This window comes from Buteo buteo, chromosome 14 (assembly GCF_964188355.1).
Source record: "Buteo buteo chromosome 14, bButBut1.hap1.1, whole genome shotgun sequence".
Classification (NCBI taxonomy): domain Eukaryota; kingdom Metazoa; phylum Chordata; class Aves; order Accipitriformes; family Accipitridae; genus Buteo; species Buteo buteo.
This window is the reverse complement of record NC_134184.1, coordinates 2838097-2858640: the sequence shown is the minus strand read 5'-3', so window position 1 is coordinate 2858640 and position 20544 is coordinate 2838097. Positions and strand designations below refer to the sequence as shown.

Genomic DNA, 20544 nt, shown 5'->3' with positions numbered 1-20544 from the left:
GCGCCGCGCTTCCCGCCCAGAGCGGCGCTGCTGGGAGCTGTAGTCCGGCTGGCGATCGCCGAAAGGCGGCTGGCGATCGCCGAAAGGCGGCTGGCGGCCCGCACCGGGTTAGCCCAAGGCTGCCTCAGCGCCGAAGCGGCCCGCCGGCTCCAGGGGCTTCTTGGCTGCGACCTGCCGCTGGATTACCTCAGAAGAAGGGCACTGGGGATAGAGGCGGTTCTGCCCCCCGCGCTGACATTCGGACGTTTTCTCCGTGTCATGAGCATGAGTTCCACCCCTCCACCCCCGGTTTGCTCCATTTCGGTAACATTAAGGTGAGAAATAAAGAGTTTACGGTCGGGAAAACGGGTTTTCAAAACTCTCCCCAGAGCGGCAAGAAGGGGTGCGCGCATTCCAAGAGAGCGTGGGACACCGGTGCTGTTCTCAACCACACATGTACACACACACCCCCAAACGCTTCTCTTTCGTCATTTAGCCACGGAAACCTCACCCAAATTAAGGCTTACTCGTGGGAGAGCTTCAATCCCAAACAATAACTTTCACTTTTGGGGCTCATTGCTTTTCTCTTGTTAAGGGAAACAATACGGAAAATCGAACCTCACCACCAAGGAGTCATGGATTTCAAAGAGACCTTGTATTTCACATTTTGAAACACTGCAAGTATTTTTAGAGAAAAGCACACAAAAAATGACTTGCTTTGAGAGAAGTGCAAGCTGAGAAAGGACCGCTTGGGTCAATGAATACGGTCTTTTCCAACCAGCAACCTCATTACAAAATGCCTTAAAAAAAATTACCAAGCTCCAACTTTCAAAGGCACAGCTTTTGTCTCCTGCTGTTCCCATTGACATGATTTTACAGGACATTCAGCAGCTAGAATTGCAGTTTCCAGCTGAAAAATTCATGCAAGCCCTATTTTATATCCGTGACCCTTCAGCTCCTCTCCCTTCCCCATCCCTACTCTCCTGATGCATTTCACAAGCTGAAATCACGCTCCTTCTCAGCTTATGTTTTGCCGCACGAGACGAGCCAGTTTCCTTTAGTGGAAGAGACCTTTAAAGAAGTTTTTATTTAAAAAGAAATTTCATAGCTACAGAATTCACGGAATGTCCTTCCTCCTCCTAGCAGGGCAGCATCGGCACGGTAAAAACAGCACAGCAGCGATGAAGTAAAGGTGGCACGCTTCTACCCTCCTGCCATTCTCTCCTCCAGCTTTTCTCCCCCACAGAAGCGCAGCTCGGGGAATCTGCGTACAGATCTGGCGCTATTTGTCAGCACCCAAACAAGTTGCAAAATAAATCATGCAACCTAATTTTAGTCCTGGCTGGCAAAGCCAACGTTGCTGCTATCCTAATGCCTATAATTTGGCTCAGAGAAAAACGCTTTGGAGGCAGAGTTGTTTAATTATTTCAAAGGCTGTTGGCCGACGAAGGCTCAACAGGCTTCCAGCTGGCAAAGGCAGGAGGGACGCTCTCCATGACGAGAGGCAGGTTGCCTTGGGATGAAGCCACAGCACATTCTGAACCCCATTGAGGTCTTGTCTTACTCATGTCCAGGGGATGGCAAACGCGGCTGTGCCAACAAGCATTAGAGGACTTTTGCACCTCTGCTCTGCCTAACCACCGAAAGCTGTCAAGTAAGAAGAAATGGGATTCTTTTTTCCATTACTTGCAGCACCTCTCACGGAAACTGCTGCCGGGACTAGGGGCTCCGTGGGCCGAGGGCACCGTGCCATCATCGCTAGCATTGAATCTTCTCTCGACAAGACACCACCTAGCTTTTTGATCTTATAAAAGCAATCACTCAATATTACAAACCTGAATATTTAACAATAAGTCAGTTTTAAATAAGCGTGGCAGTACCGAAAGCGCTCCACTCGCATCTTCGGCGTCGCTCTGTTTGTTCACGTTGAAAATCCGCCGACCGTGGTGGGGACGAGATGAGAAATACCGTCAGCAGTTCCAGACACCGTTTACCTGACGAAATCTTTCGTTCCTTTGCCGAGTCCCCCGGCGGCTTTTTTGTCACACGCATGTCCCACCGCGGGCAGAGGGAAACCGAGAGAGACCCGGTGCAGCGGCAGAGGGGTCCGGACGCCTGTCCCTCGTTCCCCAGGCGGAACACAACGCTCCCGGGTACGGCCCGACCCCTTCCCCGCCGCGGGCGGTAAGGCTTAGCCGCGCTGGGAAGCGCGGTACCACAGCAGAGCCCAGCCTTACCGCGTCAGCCGAGCCGCCCCGAACGCCGCGGGAGCTGCCCTCGGAGCGCCGGCCTCGCCCGCCGGTGAAGCCCCCGGTCCCGCTGCTCCCCTTCTGCCCCCGCTCTGCTCTCCCGGCCACGTCCAGCCGAGGGCTCCGCCGAGGGGGAGCGCAGCCGCCATTCCCCGAGCCGCTCCTCTCCTCCCTCGCCCTCCCGCCCGCAGCGGACGAGACCATGAGGGCGCATACGGGGGGGGGGGGGGGGAAGACAACGACACAGGGCCACGGAGGTGCCTCTCCCAGCGCCGCCAAAGCCCGGAGGCACAGCGCGGCTCCCCCCCCGGCCGGCTGCCGGAGTTGGTGCCGGCCGGCGGCGGCGGGGGCGGCGGGGGCGCAGGTGAGGCGGCGGCGCGGCACCCGCCGCGTCTGCTTCCGGCGCGCTCGCGTCCCCGCTCCGCCGCGGCCGGGGGAGGCGACGCAGGCGGCCGCCGCGCAGGTAACGGGCCGGGCCGGGCCGGGCCGCCCAGCAGCCGCCCTCTCTCCCCTCTCCACCGCTGCCTCGCTGAGCGAGCTGGGCCGTCCCGTCCCGCCCCGCCCTCCCGGCGGGCCCCGCTGCCGCCGAGCCGCGGCCCCTTCCGCCAGCGCGGGGCTGTTCACTCTGGAACCGACTGGCGGCAGCGCCCGATTGGCGGGGCCGCGCTCGTCGCGGGCAGCTTGCCGCGTACGTGCGCGCGTTTTGATGTTTCCTTGTCGTGTTTTTTTTTTTTTATTTTCGAGCAGAGACCCCGCTTCTGGCAGAGGAGGACGGCGCGCGCCGTGGGTTCGGTTCGGCGACCCGAAGTCGGCGTGGCGGGGGTCTGCTCTTGAGTGGAACGCCGGCCTCCCGCCCGCCGGGTTTCCCGCCTCTTCGCGCCACGGATGGGCGCGCTGCTGAGATGACGGATGACACGTACTGTCAATTTGCTTTTTTTTAAAAAAAAGATGGTTGGAAGCAAGCCAAGCTTCTAAATTTGTTTTTGGTAGTTCTTAGCTACTCTAAACAAAACCTGCGTTTCTTTCTCGCGTCTTGAAGAATAGGAGGCGCATAAAAATAAAAGGGAACCCTGAATAGCCGTATGAGGAAAGCAGTGAAACAGATTAAGGGTAGTGTTGTCAATTTACAGTCAACAGAGGTAACAGCTACTGTAATTTTCTGTAAGCTTGAGCCTCACTTGTGCAAGTATGCAGGATTTGTCAGAATTAAGTGACCTTGAGTTGCTGTTGCTGTGATTTATGGATTTGTATAGATTATTTTGTACTCCGCATAGGCAATGTATTGTGACTGGAACAAATAGAAGTGACCAACCACAACTATGTAAATGTGGGAAGCTTTTCATTTTCTTTATTTTTTTTTAGTCACGTGCTGGTTTACAAGCTTAATTACTCTTGATGTCTTCGTCATGGCATCACTGTGGTGTATGCTGTTGGCACCTCACTAACAATAAAAAGTGCTGTTTGTAGAATTCTAGAGATGCTTAGGAAAGACACGGTGTGTGTTGTGATGTATCTTGAAGGGTGTTTCAGCTTCTGTTGGATGTGAGTTCAAAGATAAGTGTTATATATATTTTATGTTGATTGAGACACCTGTACTAACTTCTCATTTTCTTTCAGGTACCTCATCAATACCTTGCAGAGGCAATGGAGGCAATGATGCAAACTCTGTTGTAATTAAAACATAAAGAAAAAAATATTCTTAGCCGTACAATATTCTTTCAGTATCATTCAATGCCTAACATTTCAGAAGATGAAAAGGAGAATGGTGCTGGAAATAATGGAAATGCTGAAAACAAACCTGGGAAAGAATCCCCGGAAGCTTCTCTTTGTGATCCCGTGAAGCCATACTGCATGTCAGATGCCTCCACTGCGTCCTTGGTGTCTAGGGGAGATGGGCATTATCCATGGGGATGTCCTGTGACTCATACACGAGAGAAATTTTACACCATCTGCTCAGACTATGCTTTTTTAAACAGAGTAACATCTATTTGTAAAAGCCCAAGTGCTTCAGTTAGTGCCTGCCTGTCAGGCGGTGCTGCCTTAAACGTTGGCAATAACACACCTAGCTTGCTCGGCATTCGAACTGGTGCTTCAGAGATCATCTACAGTGAAGATGCTAACTTGGAAAGCTTGCCTGGCGATCTTGGAAAGCTTCCACTGGCATGGGAAATCGACAAATCGGAGTTCAATGGCGTGACCACAAATCTGAAGAACAAGGCAGGTGAGGTGGTGAAGATTGGATGTGGTAGGAAAAGGCTTCTTGTTTACAGCTTGCTTGTGGAGGGGACTGGTCAGCACATGTACCTCTCGAGGAAGTGCTATAGAAGAGCCTGTACGTAATTTCAAACAACCGGCTCGTTGGGAAAGGAGGGAGTGAGTTAGCGTGAAAGTCAGGTGGAGCTGACTGGGGAAGTGGCTCTGAAACAAGGCTGGCTTCTGCTTGAGTGTGTGGGGTTTTTAGGTATTGTTTGGGGTGGCTTCTGTTTTGTTGGTTTTGTTTGTTGCTTTTTTTTTCCTGGGGCTTTGGGGGTTTTTTTTTCTTTCTTTTCTTTTAGTAGGACCTAGTGCATTGTGCAGTGATTACTTTTACCTGTTAAGTACAGGTTTTTCACTCGCAGAAATGTTTCAAGGTACTTCAGAGGTGTATTTTGAAATTAAAGACGTGGTTTATTTATGTGAAGAAGTAAATGAAATCTTTACGGCTTTCTAGGAAAGCAGTTGATTTCTGTAACAGAATTCTATTTATTTTGATTTGCTATATGTATACAGTGTCAGGGAGCCCGTTTCTTTAAAACTGGCTTCTTTGCTGCCTCCTGTGTTCTTTCTCTGCCTAGTCACAGATTGCAACTGTGAATCAAGCACTTGCATACGCACTTGGTTTTCTTTGTCCTGTAATCCCTCTGCTGACCTAGAGTGGGCTGTTGATTTTTTTCTTAATGGCTTGGCTAGCTAGTCAAATTGCTGTTTTCTCTACCTTAGTATGAAACCAGTTTAGCAAAACTTAAAAACGTGTTTGGCAAGTTGCCATTGACCTTTAATGTGCATAGGTAGTGTCCTTAAATAAAAATAAGAAACAAATGAAAATATCTTACAGAATGTCATTTTTGCTAAAATATATGTGATATATTTCATTTGGATATGATGGCTTCAAAATGGGACAGAAATACTCCTGCTCTAGCATGTGGCCCAACTCTTCATTTTCTACTGCCTCAGTAGGTTATAAAAAAGAAAAGACCTTGGTGGTGTATTATTCTCACTGAATTTGCATGTAAATTTTCATCAGAAAGTGTAGCTGGTTACAGCACTTGGCTGTGAAGAGCGAGTGTTTCATTATATTTCCCTGTGCATTTAATGTTAGGAGATGGAATTCCATGTTGGTCTGAGAGTCTATTTCTGGGATGGCTGATTTAACGCATTAGAATAATCAGATTGGCTGCTCTCTCTAAACAGTTGAGCAGGTCATCATTAATTCTGTTCACAATCTAAATACGATGTTGTTTACGGAGCTAATGGCAGCTTTACAAACCTGTTGACAATCTTGATTATGTATTTGAGCTTTTTCCTTCAATTAATGTTTAGTCCTGATTTGCACTTACTAACACAACCAGTGCTTCTGTTTGAGGTGCATGCTGTTACTAAAAATATTTAAGGAGGGAGTTATGAAAGGTAAACTAGTCATTCATTTGTTTCTGAAATCTGTTTTGCAGGCAACATGAAGAAACAAGTGACAAAGAAGAAATCTGTAGACAAAAAAAGCAAACAATACAGGGAGTGTCCTCAGCGTTCTGCTCTTGAAGATGTGAAGGAGAGGAAAGTGTTGGACCTCCGGAGATGGTAGTATTTATGAATTGTATTTAAGATTATCCCCATATAGTTTGTCGGTAAACACTGTTGGTGGTTATCTGATTTCAAACTTCTTAATAGGTCGTCGTGCCTTTTTTTTTTTAGTAGAAATGGGGATATGTTAAGCGTACATACACTTAATCTCATACTTTCTACAAGAAGAAAGAGCTTCCCTCTGATCTGTTGAAATTCTAAAAACACTTTCTAGATGTTTTTTCCTTTCAATAAGGAAAATTTGGGGATTCATTGCTTAAAAAAATGCAAATTCATTAGCATGCTCGGGCAAAAAGTAACCTTGAACACAGTACTGGTACGTCTTACTCCTGATTTTTCGTTTTGCTGGGAAATACTTGATCAGAATCTATCGGTTCTGTACAACCTATATCATATGAATATAGTTCTCTAAATTCACTTAGTTTAATGACTCTGTCTGGTTCTTACTGTATGTCTATGACATCAGAAGGTTAGAGCTAGTCTAGGGAATCTGCTACTGGGAATAACATTCGTTAGTAAATTGGTAGAGATGCAGTTTCCTACAAGTTCACGTGTTAGAAGAGACTGGATCACACTGTACATTATATTAGTACAGAACCATTTCTTCCTACGGGAGCATTTGTACAGAACTGCCATGGGGCTGTTAGAAATTTAACTGGTTTGTATGAAATAGGGTAATACTATGTGACAAGCTTAAATTGGTTAACATATTTGGTCCATTATGTATTTTTTTAAAAGAATGCACTTTTTTTTTTTTTAATACAGGCAACATAAAAACATTTACTATAACATGGCACTTCAGTGGCATGTCACACAGGAAAGTAGTTCAGGTTGCTCCTCTAGCTAAATGAAGAATGCTTACCAATCTGTTTGGGTTTTTGTTTGGTTTAGGTATTGTGTTAGCCGACCTCAATACAAGACTTCCTGTGGAATTTCATCCTTAGTGTCTTGCTGGAATTTCTTATATAGTACACTGGGAGCTGGAAGGTAGGTCACACAGACAGCTTTGCCTCTAGAAAGTCTAAAATATGTTGCCAATTGCGTTATTAAACAATATTTCCTTCCCTCCAGTTTACCACCTATTACTCAAGAAGAAGCTTTGCATATACTGGGCTTTCAGCCCCCGTTTGAGGAGATTAGGTTTGGTCCCTTCACTGGAAATACAACTTTAATGAGGTACGTTTGGTTCTTTTGATGCAGCTAAATTGTTAATGTATGCAAAAATAACATAAAACTAAGAGACAGGACCTTTAAAAATACAGTAGTAGTTCATTTGTTTAAAAAAAAAAAAAAAAGTGGCATACACAAGTTAGTTGTCTTAAGTTTCAGAATAATGAAGCATACCTGGGTACTCTGACAGTGCCCAAAGAAACTTCTCAAAGAGTTTTTCACACTAGCCATTTTGTATAGTGTGATGTTGCTACACAGATCGGGTGAACATGAAATTCTGTTTGATTTTTGTCCAGTTTGTTTAATGGTTGTATAATACTCTAATGGATCGAGTCTCCTGGTTAGGAAATTTTTTCTTTACTCTCATTTTGCTGTTTTTGAAAATGCATGTTAAATGCTTTTTAATGTCACTGAAACAGCCTGGAAAGGCAATTGATATACTAGTAGCTTTATGTAAAATATAATTTAAGAATTGAAAATGAGATAGTGAGTGCTGCACCTTTGCTACAATGGAGCTGTTCAGGAGGAGGAGGGGAAGAAAAAACTCAACCAGAAAACATGGGGCTGGAGTCACAGAACACTTGAACTTTCAAATTCTGTTTCACTACTGCTCTTCTGTTTCCTGATCTTGATGAGTTGGGTCTAAAGTCTTTGTCCTTTTGTTTGTTTGTTTTATTAAGCTCATAAGGAATTTTAGGATTAAACAGGGCCAGGAGCGTTTTGTACATGAGTGTTGAACATCTCGACAGGGCTTTGGGGTATTACCCTGCTCTGAGATTTAAAAGTTTTGCAGTGTTCTTGCCTGTTTCATGAGTGGCATTTGATCTAGTTAGTATTTTTTGAAGGCAGTGTATAAGGTTTGGCACAGAATGTGGGTGCTGGATTTGAAAATGTGGCAGCAGTCTGTTCTTTAATGGTAGCATGCTGGCTAGATCATTGGAGAGTGTTGTGAAAACTTCCTTCTCTGCCTTAGGAGACTTGGATCCAGATTTTGTATCTCTTTAGGAGTATGTTAGGGTATAGCAACTCTTGTATACCAAGCTGATAAATTGTTCTGTCTCTTCACGTCAACAGTCTATGCAGACAAAAATTAAACTTGTATTCTTCTTCCTTTTCCCCTGTGAGTGCCCTTTGCGCTGCAGAAAAGTTACCCTTATTAGTTTTTTTTTTTTCTGCCGGGTCAAATAATTTTTAAGTACTTGGCAGACTGGAAAACAGGAGGGCTGAGAGCCAACTCCATCACCCAACATAGCTTTATGATTGAATATCTTCAGAGATGTGAATTTGAATCTTCTAATGTGGAAAAGTGAGTATCTGAGACAAAATATTATTTGCAGACCTGTCCTCACTTACTGCTGCTGTGAGGAGTTGCACTATGGGACTCCTGTAACGCTTGGGCATTGTGAAGCTTATGTGACAGAAGCCCAAAATGATATGCAGAAAGTCTCACTTGAAGGGTCCTACCTTCTGGTGTCTTAGAAAGTTTCCTTCGTGTAGCTTACAAATCATGGTTGAAGCTTGGCACTTCAGAATTTGAGTGCCTTTCTAAAGGCTGAGTTACTGAAAGTTAGGCGTGACTGGACTGAACACAATAGGACCAACATTTCATATGCAGTCCTTTGGTTATTATGGATTTATGTTGGAAAAGGCTTTGAGTATTTCTTTCTCTCTCTAGGACACGTTAAGTTTTGTTTGTATTAGGGTATTAGGTCATCTATCATCTATATCCTAGCATGCTAGGTTCTCTAGTAGCACACCGAGACTTTTTTCTAAACTGTCAAGCAGAGGGAAAGTGGGAGGAAAGACAATTGCGTTTAATAACTCTTGAGTTACTACAATCTTTAAGCTTATTGTTTCAGATGGTTTAGGCAAATAAATGATCACTTCCATATCAAGGGATGCTCATATGTTCTGTATAAACCTCATGGGAAGAACAAGACAGCTGGAGAAACTGGTATGTAGCTAATCCTAAAGCATTCTTCTCACAGTATATAAACTGAAAAATCCTGCAATGTGTAGCATTTGACAGGACAAATTCTGTAAGTAGTACTTGCAGTTTGAGATAAACTGTCAAATAGCTCCCAGTTGCCTGATTTTTCTGGTTGTACTTTTTATCTTATCTTGCCAAAACTTTCATTTTTACTTCTATTTTGATAAAATATATTCTGTGCTATATATTCTGCTATCACAGAACTGGAATTTTAAGGTATCCGGGAGGACACTGCAATTCCAGTTCCGTGTTGGTGTCCTGGAAGATGTGTGTGCTGTAATACACTGGGGGGGCAACACGGTTGTATTTCAGCATTTTAGAAATCTGTGTTGTATAAAAATTTAGAATGTACGGCACAAAAGTATTAATTCCTTTAATAGATGTTTTATACTTTTAAAAAATGCAATTTTAAAGTTAGTGAACTGATCCGTTCTGCCTGACTTTACCCAAACATCTGTCTCTGAAAGTTAGGTGATTATTCTCAATTAGCTTGTGAAGGTGCATTTTTATGTCTGCTTTTAAGTGTGTTACTTAAACTGTGTATGAAAGTATAATTTGTCTTTATTAGCCTTTGGTATAGTCTGGGTAATTATCTTCTAACTGTAAGGTTCCTTAAAAGGGTAAAAGCCATGCTGAAAAGTTTTGGGGGAGATTATTAACGTGGAAATCATTTTCTGTTCTTGGCATCCCATTTGAGAATTCTGTCATGTTTCAGTGCCTTTTCTAGTCTTTTCCTGAAACTGAGCACTGTAGCCACAAGTTACAAAACATTGTATGCCCAAATGTGGAATGTGTTCCTGAGACTAGGAAGCTCCAAGAAGCTCATGATACCAAAATGATTGAAAGCTTTCAGGGGTTTCAGTGGTATCATTGATGTGTGCTACATCTGACTTGGGGCAGTGGGACTGCGTTGTGTTGCAGTGTGTATTTTCTAGGTTAAGAGATACTTCTGTGTTTTTTTGGGTTTTTTTTTGGCAGAATAAGTAATTTTTAATATGACTTCAATCGAAATACAATGTCTACTTTATATCGCATTTCCCTAGTACAGACCGTGTGGCAGATGTTGGTTTTTTTTTGTATCAGGCAGGAAATTAAATACTAAGACGTTTGAAATCAAAACTGTATTTTGTGCATGCCTGTCAAGTCATGTCCTCTAACTTAAAAAGCAGTGTAACTATTTTTATGTTATCAAATAGGTATTTTTTGCTGAATATGTTAAGGCAGGACTCAAACCACTCTGGACTGTTAATGTGATCTTTCTTTGTAGCTGCAGGGGCCCTTGCAAAGCTGACACGTGGGCTGAAAGATGACTCAATGGCCTACATCTACCATTGCCAAAACCATTATTTCTGCCCAATTGGATTTGAAGCAACCCCAGTAAAAGCTAGTAAAGCCTATAGGTAAGATACTGTGTTTATGCTTATTTTAGTGGAGGAAACGTACAGAAAAAAATTACTGCAAGTTGATACCATTTTGCTCCCTAAATAACTTTTCAGCATGTGTTGTAAATACATTTATGCCTGAACTAGCTGAACGCTACTGTGTGGTTTGCAAGGATTGACTTAAAATTAAACACAACTAAGCAGACTAGGCTGAGAGAACTTAAACAGAAAACTATGAATGGTACTAAGAAATTGGTTAAAGACATTTTAGTCAGATATGGAGAGGGTAGTTATTTTCTTGAAGGAGAAGTGAAGGTAATTAGTCTGAAAAATAAAACCATATGGGCGTGTGTGTCTGTGTGTGTGTGTCTGTGTGTGTGTGTCTGTGTGTGTGTGTCTGTGTGTGTGTGTCTGTGTGTGTGTGTGTCTGTGTGTGTGTGTCTGTGTGTGTGTGTGTCTGTGTGTGTGTGTGTCTGTGTGTGTGTGTGTCTGTGTGTGTGTGTGTCTGTGTGTGTGTGTGTCTGTGTCTGTGTGTGTGTGTCTGTGTGTGTGTGTATCCATGGCAGGGGTGTGGGGAGAGAAGGTAGAAGAGATCTCTGGACTGTCACAGTTTTGCTTTTGCTATGTTTGGCTTTTTTAAACAACACTTGGAATGCTGGAGCACTTCTCAAAGACCAGGAGAAACTTAATATGCCAGTTGTTTTAGAATAAAAATACAATTACCTGAATAATTTCAGGTTTGTCAGGGTGATATTACTGAGGATGAAGTAATGGAATAGTTGATACAGGTTTCAATTAAATATAGGTTTTGAAAGAGGATAATAGCATTGATATTCATACTGAGTTTAGGGAAAGTCTTGCATTAAAAACACAAATTCTAAGTTCAAAAAATTTCATTATCTTGAGGCAATTTATCTTAGCTTTTGTAAGGCATTTAACTTGCTGCAGTATGATATGCTGAGAGTAGTTTGTTTTACTTCATTCACAGAACCATATTAAACTGGTTTTCCTCTCTCAAAGTAGTTGCAAACAAAGTATGTATTGGATGTTTCTGTTGGACTTTCTCAAGGTTCAACTGTTGGTCAGTATTTATTAGTATTATCATTGAGCCTAAGAAGACAATTCCTGACAAAATTAGCAGATACCGATAGTGGGGAGTGCCAAACAATGAAAAGACTAGGTCCCTGGTGTAAGGGGAGCCTCAGTCTTGCATTTTGCTTACCAAGCAGTCTACCTTTGGCTGTGTTGAAGATGTAGAGTCGCATCAAGGAATGGAGAATACTAGCTCTACTTTTAGAGTTCAAAATGGTAACTGTTTGGAGGTAATAAAGCATAATCGTCTCAATCTAATTTGTTCCCGGTGTGAGTCTGACCATAGGGTTAATGAAAGCTTTTAGTATGTGAACAAAAGAATACAGAAGTTTTTAATTAACACTGCATTCACTGACATGCCATGTGAGTGAGAAGAGTGTGGAAAATATGCCCCAAATAGAAGTCCAACACATCAGTCTGCTTAAGTTTACCAAAAGGTTAATGGCGTACTTACTTGACCAGTTACTAAGAATTTGCACTGGAAGAGCAAAGTAAAAAAAAAATAAATAAAATTGTTTACTAGGTCAAAAATGCAGTTTGAGAAACAATATGGTCCACTGTGTAGAAACTTAATATGCCTTATATCTAGTTTAAATTTATATAGTTTAGTAATGAACGAGAACAACGGTTTCAATACTTTACCCATTGTTGAAATGGATTCTCAGTCACTAGTGATATTATTCTTAAGTCAGTATTAGATTTTCTTCCTAATGACAGACATCTTCTAACAATGTAGCATGAAGTAATGAGTTCAAGGAGCTTTTATAGCCTTATTTTAGGCTGGAGGTCAGACCAGAAGAGCATCCTCTTTTCTTGATATCTTCTAATATCTTACTGGGAAAAAAAATGTTTAGGTTCCAGAAGCACTATCAATAGATTCTGCAGCAGTTCTTGTTTACCTGTTTTTGCATTCTAGTTACAAAGGAAAACTTTTCTTTAAAAATCGAGCTAAGAAACATTTAAGTTCCAAAAGAAAAGGGTAGATAGGTTGCTAGGCTGAGTTTAGGAGACAGTTCTTAGGTCACCCACAGACTTCCTGTATGATCTTAGGTTGCTGGATTTGGACTCGGGAGACCTGGGTTCAGTTCCCAGTTCAACCACAGACTTCCAGTGTGACTTTAGGTAAGTCAATCTATCCTGTGTCTTGGTTTCCCATCTGTAGAATGATGGCATACGTTGTTATTTTACAGGGAATTATTTATAAGTAAACAAATTATTGCAAGCAGTAAGGCCATATGCTGTCTAATACCCAAGGCAGAAAAATCTCAGGTTTTGTCACAGTTGAAACTGAAGTAGTTTTTCACAGGATTATTATACACAGGAAGTCACAGAACAATCATCTGTATCTCATCAGTCTGCTCTGATGTTTGTCACAAATTTTCCCTGACAAGGTTACTGCAGGCTTTGAGTTTTTTGGAAGTTGCTTGCAAACTTGAACTAGTATCAGTTGAGGGTTTTGTTTTTTAATATGTGGTACTGGATGCTTAGGAGGAAGCAGTTGAAGTTACCAGTTGTTTTCATACAGGTTACCCTACAGCTGTCAGTAACAACTGTCAGCTGGGGTACAGTTTAAAAATAGTGGAAGGGGCTCTTTAGTGACTCCGTTAGACATCACAGATAGGGAGTAAGATGTTTGTCCCACCTTCATGTGGCTTTCCACAACTCTGATTTCCATTGTTATGTATATATTTATTGTATATTTATATTTGGATCTTATAGTAGACTGCCTTTCATCCAAGTAACACTATTTTTAATGAAGATCTGTCTTTCTGCCAAATAATAAGCAGTAGCTTCTATCTTGCTTCCAGGCTGTGTGAAACAAAAAGTTTCCCTGTACGCAATGGCAAACACTGTTTATGGCACAGGAGCTGGTTTTTAGTTTGGCTGAGGAAATGTTAGAAAATTGTAAAAGGAACAATAGAATGTTAATCTCTCTTTTTCTTTTTAGTATGCACAATAAATCTTACTAGGATTGTATCTTCTATTGAACAGAGGTCGTGTCTTGCAGCAAGAAGTAGAATATTGGATCTTAATTGGAGAGCCGAGCAGAAAACATCCAACAATACACTGTAAAAGGTATGTTACTTGGTAAGGATATAAAACAATATGGTTTTTTTCAAAACAATTTGTATTTCTCTACTAAGGGTCACCAAGTGACTTTTTAGTTCTCTTGAATGAATATACTACAGTTCTAACAGAAACAGGCACTTTAGTGAGAAACTTCATGTTCTGACCTCAAGGCTGGCTCTGCAGTTTTATATCATGTGGTGGGACACATGTGGGCTGCTGAAAGCCAAAGCCTGTTTCTCTTGTTTGAGTGTGACACAGCTCACATTAGTCATGAAGAAAAGACACCTCAGCTGTCTGCGATATTGCTAATTGTGACTTACAGGCTGTACAAACCTTGGGGGAGTTTATGCTGCAATTGAGGATGTACACAGGCTGTGTCTGGTGTGTGCACAGGGTATTTTGCTGCTACTTAGGTTCTCCTAGCTCAGGTGCAGGTACAGCCTGTGCTCTGCTGCACTATTAGCTTATCTATGCGGTAAAACCATACATTTATGATGAGGTCTGGCTCATACGAAGTTGGTTTCTAAATTAGACGTACAGATTAGGAGAGCTAGAGGGTGCTATGTAGAAATTTCATCAATTAGTTATATTTGTCATGATAAATTAGTAGAACAGCTTTCTCATCTTTACTTGACATAATAGTTCGTAATGGTTAATATTAATTTTTGAAATGGGGGAACAGTGCAATAGAATAGTATTTCTCAAGAAACCAATTCCGTGGCCAAAACATAAGTTCTAGTGAATAGCTTCTCTGCCTGGCCCAAGTTAATTATGGAAAGATTTTTTGTGATACATTAGGAAAAGAGCTGTGGGGGGAAAAAAAAAAAAAGAGCAATCACACAACTTTTGTTTCCTCTTCTTTATTGTCTAATTATTTTGAAAAATTGTTTGAAAGCGCTTATCTGATGATTTCATAGCCAGTCAGATCTAACCCAATACCTAAAACCCAGATACCTTTTTTTTGTTTTGTCAATGATGTGACTATGTCAATAACTGTAAATAGCTGGGTATTTTGGACTAATTTAAGTGCAACAAAATAAAAATCACGTTATGCATGTGGTTGCTGTGCTGAGAAATGGCATACTATACATCCCACTGACAGAATATTGTCCTGTGGTATATAAGCTACAAATGGCACAGGAGAGGGTTTCTGAATATAGAATACAAACCTTTGTAATATTATTTTTGGTTGTGAAGATATGTTTCCTCCTGCTACAGTCCCAATGAGAGCTAGCAGAAATTTCTGTGCGTAAGGTAGGAGGTTAGGATAAAAATGGATCTTCTGAACTTGCAGGGTGGTGTTAGAGAGAAGCAGGTGTTGACAGAAATGAAAAGGTGATGTGTAGGCTTAAAGAGGTCTGGCACATGAGGTTAGCAAATGTGACGCCTGTGTACAGGAAGGGTCAGAGGGGGTACCTGGGGAACTACAGGCCTGTCAGCGTGACCTCCATGCTGGGAAGGTTATGGAGCAGATCATCCTGAGTGCCATCACTCGTCATGTACAGGACAACCAGGTGATCAGGCCCAGCCAGCATGGGTTTATGAAAGGCAGGTCCTGCTTGACTAACCTGATCTCCTAGGAGAAGGTGACCCACTTACTGGATGAGGGAAAGGCTGTGGATGTAGTCTACCTAGACTGTAGTAAAGCCTTTGACACCGTTTCCCACAGCATTCTCCTGGAGAAACTGGCTGCTCATGGCTTGGACAGGCGTACTCTTTGCTGGGTAAAAAACAGGCTGGATGGCTGAGCCCAAAGAGTTGAGGTGAATGGAGTTAAATCCAGTTGGTGGCCGGTCACAAGTGGTGTTCCCCAGGGCTCAGTACTGGGGCCAGTTCTGTTTAATAACTTTATCCATGATCTGGATGAGGGGATGGAGTGCACCCTCAGCAAGTTTGCAGATGACACCCAGTTGGGCGGGAGTGTTGATCTGCTGGAGGGTAGGCAGGCTCTGCAGAGGGATCTGGACAGGCTGGATCGATGGGCCGAGGCCAGTTGTATGAGGTTCAACAAGGCCGAGTGCCGGGTCCTGCGCTTGGGTCACAACAACCCCACGCAGCGCTACAGGCCTGGGGAAGAGGGGCTGGAAAGCTGCCCGGTGGAAAAGGACCCGGGGGTGCTGGTCGACAGCCGGCTGGATACGAGCCAGCAGTGTGCCCAGGTGGCCAAGAAGGCCAACGGCATCCTGGCCTGTACCAGAAATGGTGTGGCCAGCAGGAGCAGGGAGGTGATCGTCCCCTGTACTGGGCACTGGTGAGGCCGCACCTCGAGTCCTGTGTTCGGTTTTGGGCCCCTCACTACAGGAAAGATGTTGAGGTGCTGGAGCGTGTCCAGAGACGGGCAACCGAGCTGGTGAGGGGCCTGGAGCACAAGTCCTGTGAGGAGCGGCTGAGGGAACTGGGGCTGTTCAGCCTGGAGAAGAGGAGGCTGAGGGGAGACCTGATCGCTCTCTACAACTGCCTGAAAGGAGGTTGTAGGGACATGGGGTTGGTCTCTTCTCCCAAGTAACAACTGATAAGACAAGACGAAATGGCCTCAAGTTGCAGCAGGGGAGGTTTAGATTTGATATTAGGAAAAAATTTCTTCACTGAAAGGGTTGTCAAGCACTGGAAGAGGCTGCCCAGGGAAGTGGTTGAGTCACCATCCCTGGAGGTATTTGAAAGCCGTGTAGATGTGGCACTTAGGGACATGGTTTAGTGGTGGACTTGGCAGTGCCAGGTTAACAATTGAACTTGATTATCTTAAGGGTCTTTTCCAATGTAAATGATTCTGTGATTCTGTGATATTTGTTTCATTTGGGCTAGAAGGAGCTATGAAGCTCTGAAGAGCTGAGTGAATGGGGAATGATTGAATTGGTAGTTTATTACAGATGGGAATTAAATAGAATGCAGGAGTGAGTTATGGTGAGAGCTGTCTGGTAAAAACCGACTTAGGAGGTGAGAAAAACAGCCAAGTGTTTGAACAAAATAATACAAAAGGGTAAGAGAGGTTTAAATAAAGTAAAGGCTAATGTTTCTCCTTGCCTAAACCGCACTTTGCTGCTTCCTTTCACAAACTGATGAATCGGTAAGGGTAAGCAACGCTACTAATGCCTCATGGCGCTCTAACTCATTTTGGAAGGTGTTTCCCAAGAGCAGGAATAATCACTGAATGCTTTGATTAAAAGTGATGCTTTTATATCTAGCTTGATGTCTTTAATAGTGAGGCTTTTATATCTTTACACGTTTGTTTATCTTTAAATCACTGGTAAGACTACTTAAAGCTGCAGATCTGTATTTGCATGCGTGTGTACATGAATCTTAGTGGTGGTGAGGTTTCATAAATGTCATCTCAGTAGTAATAATCTTATTCTGTAGGTGGGCAGATATTGTCACTGACCTAAACACCCAAAATCCAGAATATCTAGATATTCGACACCTAGAGAGAGGATTGCAGCATCGAAAAACAAAGAAGGTAAGATGAACTTACTAAGATGGGAGGAGATTCTTGGTGGATTTTTCACAAACTTACTTATACTTCAACAGTGCAAGATAACTTCACTAAAAGAAATTTGTTATGAAGGGTTGCTGAAGACAAAAGTCAAATGTGGGTATTTACATACCAGAGTCGTTGATATTTACTTGCAGGACAAGATACAATACAGCAGTAGCGTGCCATGTGCTAGGATGAACCAGGATATCTGCATATACAGTATATTTGGTCACAGCATTTAACCTTGTTGGCTTAAAATGTAGCTGCAGCAAGTGTAGAAATAGTCTACAGACAAATTACAGATCCTTTTGGTGCATGACCTTCTAGCTACAGGTAAGTGGGAAAGAAAGTACAATTGAGTAGGATGACACAAAGGAATGCATGTGTCTCTTGTGCGGACTTACTGTCAATACATACAGCTTTCTTTCCTATAGGTAGGGCTATATCTCGTGGGTGGGGGATGCATTTTTGATTTGGAGATTGGAAGCCTATGAGAAATAATAGGCTGAAGAGATGATTTCAGATGTGGAGCCTCTATGGAAGACTGTGTCAGCAAGATGAGAAGGGACCAGAACAGATAATTTGTGCGAAAGTGGCTAGAGGCTAAGAAAGATTAGCGGAAGATAAGTTATACTAGCCCATGGAAGATAAAAAGGGTAACTTAAAAAGATGAGAAAGGCGGCAGTAATTGATTCTGGGAAACAATCAAAATTGATTGAGGCGAGTTGTTTGTTTGTGGATATGGTTTTGTAGGGGGTTTTTTGTTTGCCTTTTTTTTTTCCCTAAATAATTTGTTCCCCTCCAAGATGTTTATTTCAAGTATCTGTGTATGTTAGAAATGTGCTTGTGTGCATTTAACAAAGAACCTTTTTACTTTTATTAGGTTGGAGGAAATCTTCATTGCATCATTGCCTTTCAGAGACTTAACTGGCAAAGATTTGGTCCTTGGAATTTTCCATTTGGAAATGTTAGACAGGATAAACAATGCCAAACACAAGGACAAGGAATTTCCAAATCTGAGAGTGAAGACAATATCTCTAAGAAACAACATGGACGACTGGGTCGATCTTTCAGTGCTGGCTTTCATCAAGAATCTACGTGGAAGAAAGCTAATCTTCGTGAGAGGAGGAACAGTGGGTATCAGAGTTATAATGATTATGATGGAAATGATTAAAATTAACTTTAGATAATAGAGTTGATACATTAAAGTTAGTTTTAATCAAGACATATTAGGGATCTATTAGTCCTAGAATACATATGAATAGAAACTATGGTATAAGATACAGCTTCATAATTATTAAATAAGTCTGATGATGTGGTTGCGATGGATGAGATCTGATGTATAAACTGACAGATAAGCACAGATTATTGTACTTTTGCAATCAAAAGTAAATATGACAGCAAAATCAATCATTTCTTTTGAAGTAATTGTACCATGTCCTGATTTGTGAAAATGAGAGCAGATTGAAATTAGTCAATGTAATAAACAGACTTCGCTGAAAATACTTAGTATTCAAAAGCATGAAAATTTATGATACGACTTTATAAAAAGGGTTATTCTGCAAATGGAATAAGGATAAAAGTAACCATTGCCTTCCTTTTTAACACTCCATTTTATTAAGGCTGCCCATGCCCAGTGAAAAGGAAAAAACCCACATAGGTTAGAAAACCTTGTCAGATTCACAAAGTGAATGTACACTCTCCATTTAGTTCCCAGTAGACTTCTGTCAGTCAGATAATCAGATTTTGTCAAGCAGCTCTCAGTTACTGTTTGTTCCCTTAGCTGGATGCCTGTTGTAGACTGAGAGGAATTGCCTGCGGCAGGGTAAGTTGAAGGACGGACTTTCTTCATTGCTTTTGTTCTGTGGGTACAGCGGCTGAATTCTTACCCTGCAGCCTCTTGAGAGCACGGACTTGCTTAACACAAGCTTGTGAAATTCAGCATTAAAAAGCTGCATTTACCACTAGCCAAATGAGCTAGCTGAACACTGCGTTCTGTTGGCAGTTCTTTTCCTTGTTCAGTCTTAAAACCTCTGTCATTTTTCTGCTGCTCTTTTCATTTTGTATGAAGGGGACGCAAGTGCCGAAAACTGCTGGCAGCCCTGATGATATTATATACCTCTCAGCCAGCAAACAATTCAAGCTTTTTCAGGTGACCATGTGCAGTCTCTTCCTCCCCGCCCCCCTCGTTTGAAATTCATGCAGTTGTTTGCCCAGACACATCTCAACAGTTGTAACTTTCTGCATACCAATGTTCATACCTGCTCAAGGATTAATTTTTTGACATAAAAAGATTTGTCATGGAATGCAGGGGTTTTGTAGGTTGCTGCTTTTGTTAATCAAAAATGGGAGACTTTTAGACTTTTGTTCATTCAATAAAATTTGTTTTCTACTTTGTCGTTTGCTTTTCATTTGTCCTGGGAATGCTGACCCTATGTTTAGTGAAGGCTTTCAGGAAAGTAGGTAAGCAAAGCATCAGAATTGCAGCCCCTGCTTAGCAAGGTAATCCAGGAGGTGGGATCACTTTGCTCATAAGCCTGTGCAGCCACTGTGACTTAACTTGTAGTATTTAATTTCCCAAAGTCTACAGGCTGATGACTGAACAAAACCCATAGGTTTTGAAATTTTATTTTCCAGATGAACTATTTTCAGACTTTTTTTTTGCAAGCTGAATTTGGGCTGACTCCTCAAATTTCTTTAGAATACTTGAGCTTTAGGGTACTTCAGGCTTAAAGGAGTCATACAGACTGCTCCAAATTTTGCTTAATCATGATAGTTGCACTGAGGAACAGGGAGTCTCCTCTCTGACAGTAGCCTGCTGCTATTCTTAAGTAGGTGTGTTGTGATGGACGTCTGTTTTTACGGGTACTTTATTTTGCTCTGGGGTTGGAGACTGTCATGCTTCATCAGTGAAGTATGTGGTGTATTTGATTCTTCCAGCCTTAGCAGAAAGAAGCTGCCCGTCCTTGGGGACCTGCTGCTGGGAGCTTTCCCTTGGCGTTCCCGGGTGGGAGGTGGGTGCGGTGAGAGGCACTGGGGATGGGGTGGGAGCGGAGCGGGGATGATACTGAAAAGCTGGTTGAAGAAACTCTCCAAGACTTCTTTTGGAGTTTTAGAAAGCAGGCATTCTTTATTGCAGCGCTGGATGCACAGGGGATAGTTCCACCTAGCGTGCATGCCACAGCTTTAGCACAAACACGTTTTATAGAATAACTAATTGCATATTAATCAGATTATGTATACATAAAAATGATGGCAACTGATTATCATAGTACTGCCTGCATCCGACCATGCGCAATGAAGGAT

General features: G+C 42.4%; 1 protein-coding gene across 7 annotated transcripts; it reads left to right on the top strand.

The window, feature by feature from the left end:
• The first annotated feature begins 202 nt into the window (after nt 1–202).
• On the top strand, nt 203–19630 carry BIVM (basic, immunoglobulin-like variable motif containing). 7 transcript variants are annotated; one of them, XM_075045874.1, is made up of 13 exons: nt 2610–2691; nt 2976–3144; nt 3846–4449; nt 5936–6062; nt 6957–7052; nt 7137–7241; nt 9095–9189; nt 10493–10625; nt 12750–12821; nt 13692–13775; nt 17124–17220; nt 18122–18371; nt 19022–19630. In XM_075045874.1, exons 3-13 carry the CDS (start codon nt 3960–3962, stop codon nt 19036–19038), a joined length of 1566 nt encoding a protein of 521 aa, XP_074901975.1. In that variant the 5' UTR covers nt 2610–2691; nt 2976–3144; nt 3846–3959; the 3' UTR covers nt 19039–19630. The 7 variants fall into 7 exon arrangements, with proteins under 7 accessions (XP_074901973.1, XP_074901975.1, XP_074901971.1 ...); XM_075045872.1 differs by lacking the exon at nt 2610–2691 and adding an exon at nt 203–314 and having other exon boundaries at nt 18122–19630; XM_075045870.1 differs by having other exon boundaries at nt 18122–19630.
• Nucleotides 19631–20544: the final 914 nt, after the last annotated feature.